This window comes from Uloborus diversus, chromosome 10 (assembly GCF_026930045.1).
Source record: "Uloborus diversus isolate 005 chromosome 10, Udiv.v.3.1, whole genome shotgun sequence".
NCBI lineage: Eukaryota > Metazoa > Arthropoda > Arachnida > Araneae > Uloboridae > Uloborus > Uloborus diversus.
In genome coordinates, this window is record NC_072740.1 from 103,300,503 (window position 1) to 103,319,844 (window position 19,342).

The 19,342-nt window shown below is 32.3% G+C and overlaps 1 protein-coding gene across 2 annotated transcripts in view; it reads left to right on the top strand.

The window, feature by feature from the left end:
- Window positions 1-19,342, top strand: part of LOC129231317 (vinculin-like) — a 91,558-nt gene that overhangs the window by 25,977 nt on the left and 46,239 nt on the right. For both annotated transcript variants that reach the window (XM_054865607.1, XM_054865606.1), the window contains exons 5-9: window positions 769-937; window positions 1,250-1,404; window positions 9,761-9,979; window positions 10,507-10,699; window positions 12,022-12,167. In XM_054865607.1, coding sequence (XP_054721582.1) covers window positions 769-937; window positions 1,250-1,404; window positions 9,761-9,979; window positions 10,507-10,699; window positions 12,022-12,167 — 882 coding nt within the window. The remainder of the gene's footprint in view (window positions 1-768; window positions 938-1,249; window positions 1,405-9,760; window positions 9,980-10,506; window positions 10,700-12,021; window positions 12,168-19,342) is intronic.

Consider the following 19,342-nt stretch of genomic DNA (forward strand, 5'->3'; position numbering starts at 1 on the left):
TTATCTATTTGGGATTCAAAATGTGAAATAAATAAATAAAATGTTAACAGAATATTTTGCATTAGAATGAGTATTTTTTCATCTTATTAAGCTCACTTGTGTGTTAAAAGAAATCAATAAATGCTGAATTTAAACTTCTAACTTCTGTGCATGTTAATACTCATATATAATTGTTTTAAGGGTCTATTACATCTTCCATGCCAAATGCTGGACATTTTTATTCTTTGTCAAGGGAATCTGACAAGACATATAAAGCTACATAATGTAGCTTTATATGTCTTGTGTTATAGAAGTTTCATAAGTTATAAATCACATTATACAAATTTAGCAATTTAAAGCCAGCTTTTTGTTTGTAATTCCCCCACCTGTAATGTAAACATAATGTTTAAGAATGTATGGCACTATTTGCGATGTCGATGTAATCCAAGCCTTATTGCAAAAATGTTGTATATCTTTAGCTAAAATTGGTAAACATATGAATGCATTTTCTTAATTATTTGCTGCTAAATTATGTGTATGTTTTTCGCTTTTCATTTAGTTATATCATTGAATCACTAGTAAACTTGTCATCTGGCTATTTTTCTGAATACTATTTTTCTGAGTGTAAAAATTTTTGTATGGTATGTTTTGTGTTGATCTTTATGGGATCAAATATCTTTTTGTGGTGAACTTTTCAAAGTTTATTTATTAGTTATTTTATGCACATTAAAAAAATTAAACACTAAACACAATTCTATTTACATTGAATTAATATTTGGTTACTTTTAGGATCTCAGTCCTTGTTTGACTAAAGTTTCTAAAGAAGTTGATGCAAGAGAGAAAGAATTGATTCACCAAGTTCATAGAGAGATTTTAATTCGTTGCCTGGAATCAGTCAAATCTCTAGCACCTATACTGATTTGCAGCATGAAAATCTTTGTTCAGCTTTTAAGTCAAGGTAATGTCAATTTTTGTGATGTGCTCTGATTCATCGTCAATTCATTTTTTAAATTGAATACATAGTGAAGTTGAAAAGTAGTTCATCAGTAGCAATAAAATTGAAAGTCCTATTTATCAGATGAAGAAAAAAAATTAAAAAACATTGTAGTAAAGTTCCTTTAGTGCAGCTTATGTTATAGTAATTCAAAGAACAGAATGCATATTTTTGTGCTGAAACTTTTTTTTTCTTTCGTTTCAATATATGCCTTCTTCTCACACAAAAAATGGATTTATTACTTATGGCTACCTAATGGATTTTTTTTTTTGTCAGGCGGAAAAGGTGTTGATGAAGCTGCTGAAAATAGAAATTATCTTGCTCAAAGAATGACCGACGAAATTAATGAAATCATTCGTGTGTTACAACTAACTAATTATGATGAGGATGAATGGGATGCTGACAATATAACTGTGATGAAGAAAGCACAAGTAAGAATGTTTTTATGGTCAAATTCAATTCAACTTCATTTTTGGATTTGACTAGTTTGGAAATGCATTGAGTTAGGTGGTAATTGAAATATAAAGCATACAAACATGTATTAAAGTAGGCTAGTAATATTGGGAATTATAACCTGCTTTCAGGAAAAAAAAAAACCCTTAGGAAATAGCATTGCATTGTTACTTTGTCTGATGTGTATTGTCAACTTTTTAGTAAGTTATGAACAGTAAAAAAGCCAATAGAGCAGATATTGTTAAATTACTGCTTAATTACTTCAAAATATCCTTTAACATCAGATAAGCCTACTTTTCTGTGTACAAGCAATGAATCCTATTTTTTTCCTTTGCATAATCTTTCTGAATTTTTTGCATGAATGAGATTTTTTTTAAATTAAAAATTATTTTATAAACTTTCGTTAAAAGTCAAATAAATAATATTTTATTGAAATTTTAATTCAAAATTGTAACTGCAATTCTGTAATCATCTAGAACTTTAATGCTATAAATTTATACTTTTAACTGCAATTTATTTCTGTGTCAATTTTATTCATTACATAATTGATAACATTATTCTTATGCTCTGTTGAAACTCATTAGACATTAAAAAATCTAATAGGTAAAAAATAAGGTTGATTTAAAAAAATTTTTGAAACAGAAAAGTTGTTAACCTTTCATGAGTTTGCTTGATCTCACCTTGCTTGATCATGCCAATAATTACATAATTGTTTTGGAAAGTAATGTCTGTGAATCGATTATGTGACATTTATTGAAAAGACTTTTGACATACCTATAAAAGTTTTAAAATATGAGAGCCAAAATATTGCTTCCAGCGAGATTTTCAGGCATTGAAGCCATGATAGTTGTTCTCTTCAGGGATGAGATTTTTCTCTCTTTTGCCAGAATTCTGGTTATCTCTGGCTTTTAAAACCTTTCCTCCTTTTTTTGCCTCTTTCAGGCCTCATAGCGCTCTTATTTTTCTCAAAAATCTGAAAAGATTCAATTTTTTCTTAATTTTCGGTCCCCGTTTTCTTATTTTTTCTATTTTTCCCCCTCGAATCTTCATCCTCCACGATATCTGACAAAAACGTATGTTTGGGAAGCATGCCAACGACGTCAAACACGTGCTGCGCCGAAAGTTGCATGCCGCATTTGAGATTTCAATCTTTTTGCATCCTGCAAATATTTCAATCATTTTTAATGTTGAATAGTTTTTTACTATATACTACCTTATATCTGCTTATTTTATTCATTATTTCAATAATATTTTTATTTCTTTAATTTATTTTAGAAAAAATGCAAAAGTCAATCAAAAAATGCTTTGGTGTCGAATTTTAATGAAGCTTGGCATAGTTACTTTTTTTTATGTATTTAAGAAAGTATAAAAGATATTTATGATGAATCTCAAATGGCTCAGGCCTTATAGCCTGTTAAAATTTTTAGGATTTCATGATTAAATGAGGCAACTGCAAATTGTTCTTTTGATCCTGAAATCATGTTAATAAGTTTTTAAAACGAAATTTTGAGTTCCAATGCAAGGAATATCAGGATAATCAATAGTTTATATATATAATTTATTTATTTATTTTCAATTCTTTTATGAAAAGTACCCCCTCAACTCTTTTTCAAGGACTCAAGGGTTAGAAATTGCTGCCTCATTTTCACAATTTAGATTCATTTAGGAATAAACATTCTTGCAAAAAATGTTACAATGCATCAAAATTACTACCTAGGGTAAGTGCTTTAGTAGTCGGCCAGAAGGACATAAAACTGCATATAAATAAAATATGTATAATTCAAAATCAGATATGATGCATTCCTTCACCTGCCCCCAACTATCATCCAACAACAGTGAAGTTGTAAGTACGTTTTATTAAGTAGTAATGAGTCATTTTATTTTAAATGGTTGCCCATCATCCTAGTTTGCAATTTTGCTTATTTTTTCTTTAAGAAGACACTTCCTCTTTAAATGTTAAGTACCCTTATTCTTTTCGTTCTGATGTAAATTTGCTTTTACTTATGTTTTAATGGAAAGTGTAACATTGTGTTTCAATTAAAAAATAAACTCCTTCTTCGTCGCAATTATTTTTATAGAAGTGGCCAACCATTGGGTACTAAATTCTTATGCATTTCCAATAGTCTGCCATGGCAGATTGACCACTGGTTCTATACTGTTTTGTTGATCTACCCAGTAGTCAACTGCGTACCTAATATGGATTTTCTAATGTTCATCAAATACTAATTGAAATAAAGTATTGACACAGCAACAATTCAGCTGTTTTGAGAAAAAATTCCCTTTCCAACGTTATTTCTTCTATAGAATAAATGTTCTATTACTTTTAACATGTTATTACCAAATGGTGATTTATCATCTTTCTTATCAAACCATCTTATGTTTATGGTTTGATTTTACTAAGGCTGATTATTTTAAATGTTGGTAACACTTTTTATTACTGCTTCCATAACCAAATATTTGTTTTCTTGGGTTTTCTTCTTTAGGTAATTCAAATTTATTTCTTGTTTAAAATAATGCTGACTTAGCTTCCAAATTGCATTACATAGGTACTAATTCCATTTTACTTTATTCATCATTCAGTAATATTCTTGTTGGAGGATGCATGATTATCTTCATGACACCCCAAATGTCTGAATTTGCAATTAACCTACATACAGGCTCGTCACTTGGGCAATCAATGGGGGAGGGGGCAATTGACACCTCTGGATTTTCACAACATAATGCAGTTTTGCATTTTTGCTTGTATTTTGTTGCTTTTATCCTTTAAAATGAACTGAATTCATATCCTTTGCCCCCCCCCCTCGCCGAAAAACTTTGAAAGCCCCTACGAGCCTACATAATTCATCTTACTGCTGTTCTTTCACAATGAAGTACCATTGTTTTTTTATGATGAATTTTGCTTTAGACGTGACCTTGATTGCTAATCTTTTAAGTAAAAGGATTTTTACTTTATTGTTTTGAGGTGAAATTATTTCCAAAGCTACAATTTTAATTTTTTGTTCCGTATGTTGAAGTTTCGTTGTAATGAACATAGACTAGTCAAATGTCAATCATATTGATCAATGATTTGCTCTTTATGGGTCGTGAATTCTATCAACTCTTTTGTTCAGTCTTAATGTTAATATAACAGTTAGCACTGAAACCTTTTCATGCCAGTGTGGGGGGAGGGGTTAGTCCAAATTTTCATGTTTTGGAAATTTTCAAAATCCTTCCCTCCCTCCACCCAAAAAAAATCTGGCTTAACCTGGATCTTTTCCATCCATCAAATTTCTTCTTTCGCAGCATATGATATCATTTCAGTTAATGACATAGAACAGGGGTTCTCAAACTTTCAGGCTCTGCAGCCCCTTTGAAGACTGACATCAGGTCACCCCCGCCCCCTCTCTACCTCCGTACATGCTTAATACAAGCAATCGAATTGAAAATTGGAGCTGATATGAATAGCTCAAAACAAGTAAATAAGGAAAAATCTAGATAGTTTCACACACGAAATATAACTCAGCTGTTCAAAGCTTTATTTTGAACAACTCATTACTAAAACATATGAAATCCAAAATGAAAAGAAGTAAATACAATTTTTTAAGGTAAGTTCAAGTATGGTTAAGGTGGTTCAAGTATGGTTAAGGTGGTTCAAGTATGGGATTGGGGATCCCAAATAATGGGATAAGAATAAATTAAGGGGAATCATTCATGTGTGGTAGTGGAATAGTTGACAGTTGAATATCGACTAAGAGATTGGTGTCCTGTATAATACAGGGTGTTTCAAAATGAATAGTGGGGTTTTAACATGTTATAATATTTATTACACCAAACTTACAGCCACAAGTGATATATCAAATGAAAGAGAAACTCAAACAGTTTTTTTACATAATAGCCTACAAGTGTTCAATGTGAGCACCATTCGTCACTCGGCACTTGTCAAGACGATATGCGAGTTCTTCCCAAACTTTGATGAGTGTCTCATTAGTAATTGCTGCAACAGCTGTTTCAATCCTGTTCCTTAATTCGGGAAGGTCGGCTGGCAGTGGAGGCAAATACACACGATCCTTAATAAACCCCCAAAGATAGAAATCACGCCGCGTTAGGTCGGGTGACCGTGGAGACCATGGGAAACAAGCCCTGTCATTAGGCCCCTTACAGCCAATCCAGCGGTGATGTACAGTTAGGTTAAGCCAATCGCTTAACCTAATGTTACACAGTAACAACAGATTCCATCTTTGCAAACTGTAAAACACAAACCGCTTTCTGTTCTTTAGTCGCCATCTTTGCTACAAGCGCTTTCTAGCGGACTGCAGCAGAAACATTCCACGCGCATGCGCACTGATGCCAACAAACAAAACTGCTTGAGTTTCTCTTTCATTTGATGTATCACTTGTGACTGTAAGTTTGGTGTAATAAATATTATAACATGTTAAAACCCTGCTATTCATTTTGAAACACCCTGTATTTTTATTTTGATGCTAAATAGGACTGTTTTATTGAACTACTGTATTATCCTGCATCAGCCGGCATACCACAAAATTTGGTTCAGTAGGTTTTCAATAACCGTTGCGTGATTTTTTCTAACATGCCAGTAAAAGGAGTTTTGAAAAATACATTTAATTTAACATAACATATGCTTAACTCAAATCATGATAGATGTATGTATTGTCTTATTAAAATTCATAAATGGTTAAATTTCATTAAAATATTAATTAGCATTGCTATTTTTATTACTCTGATATGCAGGGCCAATCCAAGTAGGTGTGCAGCTTGTGCACCGCACACGGGCAGCCAAGAGCAAAGGGCCACATATAGTTCTATTTAGCAAAAATTGCTCAACATTTTTTTACGATATAACTTTTAATAAGTCAAATAAATATGTTAATTTTTAAATGTTTTTTGAAAAATCAAAGAAATTCCCAATTTTCCAGTAGCATAGCGTAGTTAAGGTAAAATAGAATGTTAATGCACAATTGTGTGTTGGTCCATTGTACATTAATATCTATACTTTACATACATGCTTCATTTGATAGCAAAATTTGTGGCAGAAGTGGCAACCAGGCATGATACAGGGGAGAGACAATGAGGGCAGTGACTCCTTCCTGAAGCATTAAATGGTGCCTTCTAAGACGAGCACCGAGTGCAGCCACTAATGCTTCTCCCCAAGCTCTTACAGAAGCTAAACAATTAAAGACATATTTTAGTAACAAAAAATCTGCACTAATAAAATACATTCTCAAGCATTTCAAACAACAAGTTCTGTGTTCACTTAGCCTGGATACAGGGGGAGAAAATGGACAGTTGCGACTCCCTTGAGTGTCAAAGCGTCAAACCCTCATGTAAATAATAGCCGATGATCTAGTAACCAGCGTCAACAATGAAACTCGGTCCATGGCATGATAATTTGAAAATATGTTTTGGTTATGTTTAACACGAAGGGAAGGTTTTATATTGACAAGGCTGAACTCTATCCAGTCACGTAACTGCTTTACTGGTAAGACTGTCATTTCAGGGGAATAAAGAATCAAAAAAGTGGTTGAAAATTAACACTATCCCCTGGAGTTTAGGGTTAATCCACTGGAGTTAGGGTTAAAATTTCAAATATCAAAATATCACCAAACAGGCAATTACTTCGCTCAAATGTAGAGGAGTAGTAGCAATTTTCATCTGTCATACCTTGTCGAATGATTTTCTGGTATACATGAATAACAAGCTAAAATTTTGTCATTTTCCCCCTTCACAGCATATTTTTCTGGAGAAATTAATATCACTAATGAACTGTTCAGCTTCAGTGGGGGTCAAGGCCTGTGCCCCGGGTAGCAAATTTAAGGGCTCCAAAAGAAGAACATGACCTTCTTGACAAGACTAAAGAAAATTTGAAATCAAACTTTTAGGTCTTTAATTTCGGAAAATTTCCTTGGCTGAACCACAGTTCTTAGTCTTCTGCGTACATACCAGGGGCCTGCACAGAAATTTTGGGGCCCGTCACAAATGACTTTTACGGGCCCCCTCCATATTTTTACCCTACATCCCTACATATTATATTTGACACCTATTTTGAAAATCTCGGACCCCCTTCAGGCTCGGGTCCGTGCCAACAGGTATCCCTTCTCCCCTTGCCCCCCTGTGCACGCCCCTGATACATACCTACCCTTCCTGCCTTAATTTGACTAAACACAGCGTAAAATAGATTTTTTACGATTTTAATTTTAAACAATTTACAGTCCTACATGGGTCTGAAGTCCCTAAAGATGGCTCCAAAATGTGTTTTCAGGGGATAGCTATAAATCTTTGTCCCTTCTCTTAATGTCGTGAAAGATTGCTCAAAAGCATTTTTAGAACTTTTTGCGGAAGAATGCCCCAGATTCTATTTTCTAACATAGCTGTCAGAGATAGTCTGAATTAGTCTTTAATTAGTCTTTAGAGAGGTTCTTAATCCCACCCTTTTCCACTTATCGTCTTCAAGCTAAAATTGCATTTTCTAAACATCAGTTCCAAGGAACTTTCAGGGAAAGGCTCCCAAATCCCCTTAACGTTATCACATATAGCTTAAAATTTTGTTTTTAATCTTTTCCATGGAGCAACCGAACCCTTCCTTCCCAAAACTAGCTTGAAGTTGACTTCAGTTTCAAAAATTAGTTCTTGAGGGCACACCAAGGGTAACTACTTTTGTCCTATCTTTATCCAACAGTGCCTAAAATACTTTTTGAGACTTCAATTTCTAAAAATTTCCACAGGGGAACTGCCTGGCTTATGTTACTTTTTGTGACATTAGGGCACCTCATTATGTCACCAAAGATAGTCTATAATTGTATTTTTTCACATTTTAATATCGGTAAATATTCAAAAAGGTCCACCGAAGCTTCAGTCCTCGCTTTTAGAAATATCCTTCTTTGAGCGCCAAACAAAATCTTTCCCCAAAATAGCGGGAAATTTGCCAGATCCCCAGCTGTCACCAAAATGCCAAAGATGGTCTAAATTTGAGTCTTAGGTTTCAATTTCGAAACTTTTTGATAAGAGATGACCTAATCTCCTTCGCTTCCGTAACCTAAACAAAGATAGCCCAAAATTGCTTGTTCAAAACTTCAGTTTCGGAAACTTTTCGGGAAGACATGCGATCTTTCCGCATCACAAAAAATAGTCTCAAATTGAATATAATTTTAAAAGAATTTCAGGAAGAAACCTCATCATGCTTTCCCCTAAAGTTTCAAAAAAGTTCCTATAACTGCAATTTTTGACTTCAATTTTGAAAATTTATCCTTGAACCTTGAATATTCTGGACTATCTTCTCCCTGGAAATTAACACAACCACAAGTTAATCGAAATTGTTTTTGATACGTCAATTTCGAAAATTTTCTGGGGATACACCCCCTCCCCTCTCGTCCTTCTTCTGATGTCACCGAAGACGGAGTAAATTGTGATTTTATAACTAGCAATTTTTGTAATGGTATTACATTCTTCAAAGATACCTAAAGAGTATCTAAACTATAAAACTTTTCTTACTTTTTATAAATTAATCCTTCTGTTTTTTTCCCCTTTAAAATAGAACTTGATCCACAAACTTGAAGGAAGTTAAATAGTCAAAATTTGCAAAATGCTCTAGAGGGGCGGCACATTTGATCTTTGCACGCGGGCGGCCGACACCCTAGGATCGGCCCTGCTGATATGAAAAAATTCATAATCTTGAGATTAAAAAATACTTAAATACTTGACTTATTAAAATACTTCTACAATTGCATAAAGAATTTAATATAGCTATTTAATGAATGAAAAATAAGTATACCTCTCTGAAAAGAATTTAAAATAACTTATAAAAAAATTACAAAGGAATCGCAATTACTATGCTTCCGAGTCTATCATTTTCTTGGCGACATTTTTAGACCTACATAACAAACACATAATTTTACTTCTCTTCTTGTTTAAATATTTGTGTTCTTGACTAAACAAAAAAAAAAAAAAACCTTTGTCTATATTTTTTTCTCTTTTTGTTGCAAAATGAACCGTGAATTATCTGGCATGCCAGAATTTCCTAGTATGTGCTGCTCATCCTCATTCATTTCCAGCATGCCAGCTGATGCAGGTTATTCAGTATTCATACATAAGTTTTTGATAATTTCACAAAAGTTATTTCCGTTTTTTCTAAAATCTTTTTTGAAATCAGAATTATTAATGGTCTAAATGATTTATTAAGTAACAATGACCATCTAAAGTTCTTATAAGGGCATTAAACATGTTTAAATTTCAAAAATCCTCTCCAGAATCGCTGCAACCAGAATGATTTCAGATTTCCCACTATATAACATTTATGATTCTGTTTTAAAATGTTTGATTAAGGATATTTTCATGTAACAGAATGCCATGGATGGAAAACTTGAAGCTGCTCATGATTGGCTTGAAGATCCTACTACTGTTGTAGGTGGAGTAGGAGAAAAGTCATTACGATATATCCTTGGCTATGCTCAACGTGTTGCTGAAAGATGCTTGCCACCTGATAACACAGCAATACAAAAAATGTGCGGGGATATAACTGCAATGACAAATGCCTTATGTGAATTAAGGCAAGAAGGAAAGGCAAGTTGTTGTTTTTTTTTTATTATTATTCATTTGTGACCTTTATTCTGAAGGAGATATTTCATTTCTGTAAAATATCAAACAAGTTCTTCTAATTGATTAAGCATCCCTCCTCAGACATTTTTCTGGAGTTCCCTTTTGGTGAAAATATTGAATTTACACCCCCTTATAATTAATTTTACTTTGTAAAGGAATTATGTTTTGTTGCTGTAGTGATTACAATTTAATAAGCAAATGGTTTTTAGATAATTTTTCATTATAATATTTTTCTTGTCCTAATTTTCACCTAAAGCTCAACTGATATATTTCAAAAGTCCCTCTTGTATTTCATATTATATGAATTAGAATTAATAAAACAATGTAGTTTATATTCAAGCTGAGTTTTCATTTTTCAACCAAAACTTATCAATATTATATCATATGTTTATTCATTAATTAAAGGAATGCTACTGCACTTGGTTATTTGCTTTAATGAAAATAATCATTGTGTGAGACATGATCGTTAAATCTTTTACCATTACTTGTAGGGTGCAACACCGCAAGCAGAAGCATTATCAAGAGGAATAAGTCAGAAGCTAAGAGAGTTAATAAGACTTGTAAGCAATGGCATTTCCAATGTAGAACGCAGTAATATTCAACAACCTGCTCATACTCTTAATGGAAGAATTGAGCAAGCAAGAGCATGGCTCTCAAATCCATCATTTAATGACAATGGATTAGGTAAAATATTACACTGAGTCTCCTGCAATAAATTTTTTTTACATATGAATGTAATTTGTTGTAGTATTCTCAATTGTTTCAAGTTTTATGAAAGATAAAAAACCAGTTTTCACAAGTGCATGATATTAAGACATTGTTCATAAGATGTAAAATTTATAATCTAAATATTTTTAAAACTTTTACTAATTCAAGATGAAATAATCTTTTGCGAAGATTGCTCCATTGTTTTGATCATAATCATCTTAAGTCATCCGCATCTTTTTATAAAATTTTCGGAAAGTATATTTTAAAAACAGAAAAGGAGAAAAAAAATCACTTTTTTTTCTTTCTTTTCTGGATAGAACTAGATTTTTTTTTCTTATCAAGATTTGAAAGCATTGTAACAGCACTAATAAGATAAATTTCACATAAACAAAAAAAGAAAACAAATCTTTAGGTATGGATTGTATATGTTTTTTTTCCGTGGTAGGAGGGGGAGGGTGGGAGTTGAATGAAAAGAAAAAGAATAAAGCAGCCATAGGAGAGCTGTTTCAGATCAGCATATCTAGTTGGCACTGACCGTTTCTGCTTGTAGACCTGTTTCAACATGCAGCCCTGCTCGCTGACCACTGAGTTTCAATCATTTCATGCTCATTCAGCTATTTACAGATAGATCTCTTTCATTTTTGCATTCATTTTGAGTTAAAATTGTTAGTTAGCAAGCATGCCTAGACCCCATGACTTGAGCATGAAATTCTGTTACTCAAACAAGAATAAGTCAATATTTTAAGACACTTTTGTAGTCAAAAAAATTGTACCTTATGCAAGTTAAAATGTCACTTGTATTTTGAAACATTAACAATAAAATACAAATAACCATAATTCATTTCTTTTTTAGAGTATTTAAACTTAGAACCTTTTATTTTTTTAAGTGTAGTTCTGCAGCTGCTTTATAAAATCAAATATCCTCAGAGCGAATGATTTTAGTAAGTGGTGGGCACTGTATATTCACTTCCACCAAAATAAATTTACATGTGTAGCCCATTTTTTCCTTCTTTGTTTAGTATATATGCTTTTAATCTTTCAGTAAAGTAAAAAAACTAAAACACTAAAAGCAAGTGAAAAGGCTGTAAAATATATTCATTTAAAGAATTTATTTATTTGTATGTTTTGGTGCATTCCCCTCCCCCCTAATGTCAAAAGAAACAAAAATATGCAATCGCAAACACACGTAATCCAGGATCTAGTAGTATTAAGTTTTAAAAATTCTTTTATGTTGTATTTCCTTTGTATCATTTATAGTGTTTTTGACAATTTAAAATTTTTATGTTGTATATTTTCAGGGTATCAGGCTGTACAACTTGTAGTAGCAGATGGTAGAAAAATAATTAGTAGCTGCCCTCCTTCTGAGCAATACACCGTTCAACAGTTATGCTCTGAAACTGAAAATTTATCCCGCCAACTTGCTGAAATGTGTCGTCATGGACAAGTATGCATTTTAAAAATACATTTTAAGATTAATTTGTTTTTACGATTATAAAAATGTTCTCATATATTTAAGTTATTTTTAAAATCGATGTACCATGGGAAATACTGTATGCATGTCCAAAATAAATCACTTATTTGAAACAATTCAATGTTGTGTAGCATCTATTCTTTAAATTTCAAAAATTGAACTATCTTGTCAGTATTTTCCAACTTTTTCAAAGGAGTGTGAAAAGTACCTTTTCATGGCAATGCTTGGAATGTTTAAGTTGCACATTTATTACTAGATGTTCTTTTATTAAAATTTGATCTTGTCCATTGTGGTTTAACTTATTTGCATTGTGATTAGATAATGCTTAATTTCATGATACATTAAATATGCATAAGATAGTTAGACAAAAATTACTTCCTTCTGCTATACAGTTAGGTTAAACAAAGATGGTGGCTGCATGTGTTGAGTAGATTCATAAGTAGTCATGTGTGTGCAGTGTAATTATAATTAGATCAGTTATCGTCTAACTGATAACAGCATAACTAACAACATAAACATAATTTTTTTATTGTTATGGTGAATTCCAGCAGTAACAGAAGGACAGTTTTACAAATTACATTGATGCATTTCTCTTTGTGAACATATCAAAATACATATTTTTCCAAAAACTGAAGCATAGACTTTTATACAGATCACAGTAAGTTGCTAAAAAAAGTCAAAGCCAATAATTTTTTGTTAGTAACATTTTTTAAAAATCAAATTTGAAAAACGGTAACGGAAGGACATTTTTGCGACAGGATTTTTACGCTATCATGCTCTCCCAAAAAGTTCAGCCAAACTATAAGAGAATTCTACAAAAATTAGGGCACATATGGGAGTGTTCCAATCATTACAATTTCACTTTTAGTTTTAAAAATAATTATTAGGACAGTAACAGAAGGACAAGAAGTCCAAAGCAATTAAACTTGGTAAATTTCAACTTACAAACATTTATTTAGCTAATACAGCAGTCTGAAACAATGATATCTAATGCCTGAGCCAACTGTTACAATTCTGAACTCTTTAAATATTCAACAATTTTATCATATCCATTGAACATTTATCTTCTTTCTCAGCAAACACGAAGATCATTTTCACATTATTACGCATTTTTAAACAAGACAGTTCTATTTCTTCATCTTCTATATGAAGTACTTGTGCAACATTGCTCTTTGTTTTTTTCTTTCCCTTCCATTCAACTTGCAAAACTTGTCCAAAGGTTAGTGAAAATTTGGCATTTTCTTATGATTTGGTGGTTTTGATTCAGCTGGATCTTCATTTTCAACATTATTTATTGACTTTCAAAGTTAGTCTGTTGACTTTGAAGTAAAATCTCTTTCAATTTGCTGACATACTTACTATATTCAATAACATAACTTGATACAGGATTCAAATAGCGCATATTTTGGTTGTCAGGATGAGAATGGATATTTTTGGATCATTTTTTCTCCATCTTTTTGAAAGTTGATCTATAAATTTATTGGTCTCTTCGCAATACGTTTAATGGTTAAATCCAATGCTCTCAACAGTCCTTTCTTGTGACTTGTGGCAAAAAATGTGAAAGTTTCAATATTTGTGGCAAAAAATCTGAAAGCAGTTTCAATATTGTATTGTTCCAATATAAATTTCAAGTTTTTAAACAAATGTTTCTGCTTGAATTGGCTTGTCATATCACAAACATGTCAGAAGTGTAGATTTTATAATTTTTATCACATACAATAGAAGAAATAAAATCACATAAGTTTTGAATAAATATAAATAAAAGTTACGTTTTTAAATAAAAGCACAGATAATTTTCATACAAAAATTACTTATATATGTTTTAAATGTGACTACTAACTTTATATAATAGTTTGTTTTGTACTAGCATTCTAAAATTTTAGCCTGTACCAGCTTATAGTTAAATGTCCTTCGGTTACTTTTTTTTTTTTTTTGTCCTTCAGTTACCATTAAAAACCATATAAATTAAATCTATATTAAAATTCTAACTATGCCTCCTTGACAAGGGACATAATTCTGCTTTGCATAAAAAACATTAGTTTTTATACCCAATAGGTTCTTGGTGAACTAACTGAGATGTAGTATTTTGGTAATGGAAGGACATCCAACTGTCACCTTAGTAATGGACCTATTTCATGGTTGAAAAAAAAAATTTAATTACTTACCAAAAAGTTTAACTAGTCATTCAAAAGATAAAAGTTAACCTAAATAGTATATGCTGATAACAAGTTTATTGAAGTTAAGCATGTAACAAAAAAGAGATTTTTTTGCCCTGTAGAAACGCAAAGAGAAAGTTTGATTTTGCACTTGATTTTCTAAAAGTCATCAAACTATTTGGGAAAAACAAGTTAAGATTCAAGAAACTCTTTTATTTCTGAAGAGAATGGTATATGGCAAGTGACAAAAAATTAATTTTTAAAATTCAAGTGTCATGTCTCCTTTTTCCTAGAATTCACCTTTACTATGCGAACCTTTGTTCAAAACATGTAAAATTTTAATGAAGGTAGACACAAATCTGGTGAAATACTTTAAAATGCCATTACGATCCAGTGCAAAAGTTTATAAGTATGGGTTTGGAATGAGAGACTGAGGACAAAATGGTACTAAGTGCAATTATTTCTATTATCTTAGATGCTTAACTTTTTAAAAATTAACTTATTAAAATATTGATGTTTATTAGGTAATTTTAATTGAAACTCGTTAAAGGAGAATTAGTTGATGGTTATTTAAAAAAATTACAAGACCTAAGCAATTTTAGTGTACTAATTTTAATTTTTGGATGATAAATGAAGCATTAATTAATCATTTGATTTATGAATAAAAATTTTAAAAACTATGAAAAAAAATGGCCTGACAATTTTTGTCAAATTTACAAATTTAATCCTTAATGTCTCTAAAATAAATGAAGATGTTTTGTGAACTTTTGCAGTTTAACAGAAATATATATCTTGGTTGTCCAAAAAATGGCAAACTGCTCCCCCAGGTAAAAAGTTAAAAAATTGAAAAATTTTCAGGGTGGCAACAGATCAGGGAAATCAGGGAAAAGTCAGGGAACTTTATTAATGAGGGAAATATCTGGGAAATTCAAAAAAATAACAAAAATTCAGGTAAAATTTATTAAATGAAGAATTTTTTTTTTTTTGCTTTGAGTCATTCCACACCAACTAACCTAATTTTTCAAATAGCCCCCACTCGACCATCTCCGATTTGGATGAAATTTTATAGAGGTGTAGAGAGGCTTTTGAAACTTACCTATGCAAATTTTCAGCTTCCAAGATCCAAATCCTGCGGCTCTAGGTTCTCCGAAAAATGTGATCCAAAATGACGGATCAGCTTTTTGTGCCAAATTGCCAAGTTTAGAATAAATTTACACAAGTTTTTATCACACTGGAAGCCTGAAATTTTAGGCCGTTAAAGTACATTTGGCCGTTAATATATTCAAGTATTTTTTATGAATTAGAGGCCGTTAAATTTTGTGTTACATGCCCATGAACTTGTGAAAAAGCGCGATGGGGAAAATTTTTCCTGGATTTTAGGTTGTCATAAAATCTGAACAAAAATAATTCAAAAGCTGGTGCTGCGTGATTCCATTGCAAAAATGCTTGTTGTTAATGGGTTACAGTTGCAGAGCTGAAATATCTATTTTCTAAAAGATATTGTGATTCAAAGTGGCTATAAAAACCGTTCAAGTGAAAAATAGCCTATTTTCAAAGTGCTATAGCTCAAGTTTGTCACCTCGCATCTTTTCGTTTATATCATTAGAAAAAACACATTTTTTTCCTTTAAAAATAAGTTTTTTTTCGATGGTGTTCTTTCGAATAAGGATTAAAAAAATCTTGAAATTATGTCTGTCGTGACATATTACCACATTTAATCTCAGATTACGGGACATAGTATAGCACTGGAAGCCTGAAATTTTAGGAGCTTAAAGTACTTTTGGTTGTCAATATGTTCTAGTATTTTTGTGAATTTGAGTTCATTAAATTTTGTGTAGCATGTATGCTAAGTCTTGAGAAAACGCAGCAGAGAAACTTTTCCCTGGATTTTAGAATGTCATAAATTCTGAACAAAAATGACTCAAATGCTCGAACTTGGTAATTCTATTGTCAATATGCATGTTTTTAATAGGTTATAGTTGCAGAGCATAATTATTGATTTTCTGAAAGATATTGGCATCCAAAGTGGCTATCAAAATAGTTCACATGAAAAATAGCCTGTTTCAATGACAAGTAGCTCAAGTTTGTCACCTTGTATCTTCTTTTCATTGATACCATGAGATAGACATATTTTTTCCTATAAAAATAGTTTTTCTTTTTGATGGTGTTTTCTAGATAAGCGTGAGAAAATGAGCCTGAAATACTGATTTACTTTTATTATATAATGTAGCTTGGCCTGATCAGTAAAGCACAGGGGCGGATCTAGAGGGGGGCCATGGGGGCCATGGCCCCTCCCAAAGCCTTGTGATTGTAGGAATTTTTTTAAGGGAAAAAAGAAAAATATATTATGAGAAGATATCAAAATTTAACACATGTATTTTACTGAAAAGAAGTATAGGCCTTAATTGGGAGATAAATTATATCCCTATCCTCAAAACAAAACTTTTATTTCCAAAAATTTTCTCCATCTTTTACATCATTTCTTGATTCCAACTACAGACACTTGGACGATCTCTAAATGCTGCGGTTCTCAGAGTATACCTATTGTTCACAAGACCAAAGAGAGCCTAAATTTTCGTTTTTATGCCTTTAATTTCGAAACTAGGAGGAGAACCCCCTTTTCCCACGCCCTTTCACAAATGCCTTGATATATAGCAAAAAATTGCATTTTAAGTCTTTTATTTGGAAAAAATGTCAACGGAAACTAGCTTATCCTGTCCTTATCACTCAACTTGCTTAAAAAGCAACTCAAATGATTTTTTTTTTTTTTTTTTGACTTCAATTACAAATGAATTTTTATAGGACCCTAGTTTATATCGTTATGACAGCTTTAAAAGGAGGTTTTTTGGAAGAGCTCTCGAATCTTCCATCCTTTTCTAAACTATGTATAAAAAAAGTTAAAAATCGAATTTTCAGAGCCTCAAAGGCAAAATATTTCCAGGAAGGAAAGATTCTAAGCACCTTCACACTTCCTTTAATGTAAGCAAACATTACCTAAAGGTGCATTTTTAGGCTGGACATCTGAAGAGCTAGAAAAGCACCCCTCCTCTTCTAACTTCTCAATGTATAATGACAGAATATTTTAGTTTCTAAGCTTTATTTTCAAAAAGTGTTTTGGGGCCCGAAACCTGACCTTTCTCTGTATATCATCAAAAATAGATAAAATGCGTTTTTAGTTTCCTAATTTTCAAAAATTACTCGGAAATGTAAATTTTGAAACATTTTCGAGGGAGATTCCTATATCCACCCCCTCACCTAATGTCTCGATACCCCAAAAATTGAGTTTTTAAAACTTCATTTTAATAAAATTTCTGGGGAGTTATCAGGGCCCAATTTCCCAATAGGCAGAGTAGGCAGCTGCCTAGGGCGGCAAATTTGCTATTATAAAATACATTTTTTGAATTAAATTGTTATTCTTGAAAGTAAAATATTAGCATTCTTTCATTTTCCACAGACACAAGTTTTTCTTGTAATTTAATAATGATTACTTTCACACATCTTATGAAAGTCAAATGTTTTTCCAATCATGGTATTTGCCAAATCGGCAGCAAAATTTGCTGAATAAAACATTTTTTGGGACATCACTGTGATCATCTCATCGGCGCGCCTCAGAATGTGAAACGCCATCATTTCTTCATAAGTTTGACAGTTTGGGGAACACTTTTTTAGGTTTTTTTTTGAGTAAAGGATATTTTACTTCTTTTTTTGGGGGGAGGGGTGGCAGATTTCAAATTTGACTAGAGGCATGGAGCTAAATTCGGCCCTGGGGAGTTTATTCAAAAATTTCGGATGGCCCCTCCCAAAACGATCGGTTGGATCTGCCACTGGTAAAGCATCCTGATCGGTAAAATGACTGGAGGGTCTCTGGTTCAAAAAATTCTAGCCAGTCGAAGATCCATCGTCTTCATAAAGGGTGACTGGGGGACGTTAAATGCTCGTAGTCACAAAGTCCTCTGGGTGAAACAATACCTCTAGGGGTGCTAAGACAGGAATTATTTGGCTTTTGGTTTGGTTCTAAATTATCAAACTGTCCATGGATGGGACTGCCATCTATCGTGTTGTCTTAGCTAAATCTGACTTCCACCTAACTAGGTGCTTGATTAAACCCGAAACTGTACCTCTCTGCCTTAAATCGCATACGTAACAACAACAACATATGCTAAAATGAATGGCATTGAGAATTTGCATGCACCCAGGATCTTGAGAAAGGGGCAGAACCAAACTAGGAGATATAAATCTCATAGTGACGCAATGTAATATACCATGTCCGTCCCTCTAAGTTTTAGATTGAGTGGTAGTGCATAAAGTATTTTTATGATTTGGCTAGCAGTATCCCCGCAGCGACACCCATGCTAAGAATTTACAGGAAGTCCATTGAATTAAAAAACCAATCTATGCATATCTACCTCTGATGGTAATTAACAATCTTTTTCTATGTATATGAAACAAAGATCATGCAAAAAACTGCGGGCTTTATTTATTTAATTAAAATAGCACCAAAAAAAGCTCTATCTTCCCCATGGTGTGCAAAAGAAAAAAAAATTCATTGCTTTTATTGAATCAAATTCACACATGTAACATTAAATAACAACAAAAAAATGTCGGGGGGGGGGGGGGATGAATATGATTCCTAAACGGAAAAAAAAAGAAGCAAAAGCAAGTGCTGCAGTTGGATCATTGGATCACATGTCCATTACATCATTGCCATGATATATTGACCATCGTAAATTGAAGATTGCGAGAAGTTTTTACTATTATATAGTTGAATTCTTTTTAGCAAAGAGGCCTTTATACTTTTTGCGGGATGAGTTTAGAAAAAATTAAACCCAGAAAAAAAATGCAAAATAAAGGTTATTTTCAAAAATTCATAAAAAATGCAAAAATTGCTTTATCTGCAAAAACATTTTTTTCATCATACTTAAAGTTAAATTTCCTACATTTTAGTACAAAAAATATTTTTCTGGCGCAATTGGTGCAGGGTCTGTGGGGCGA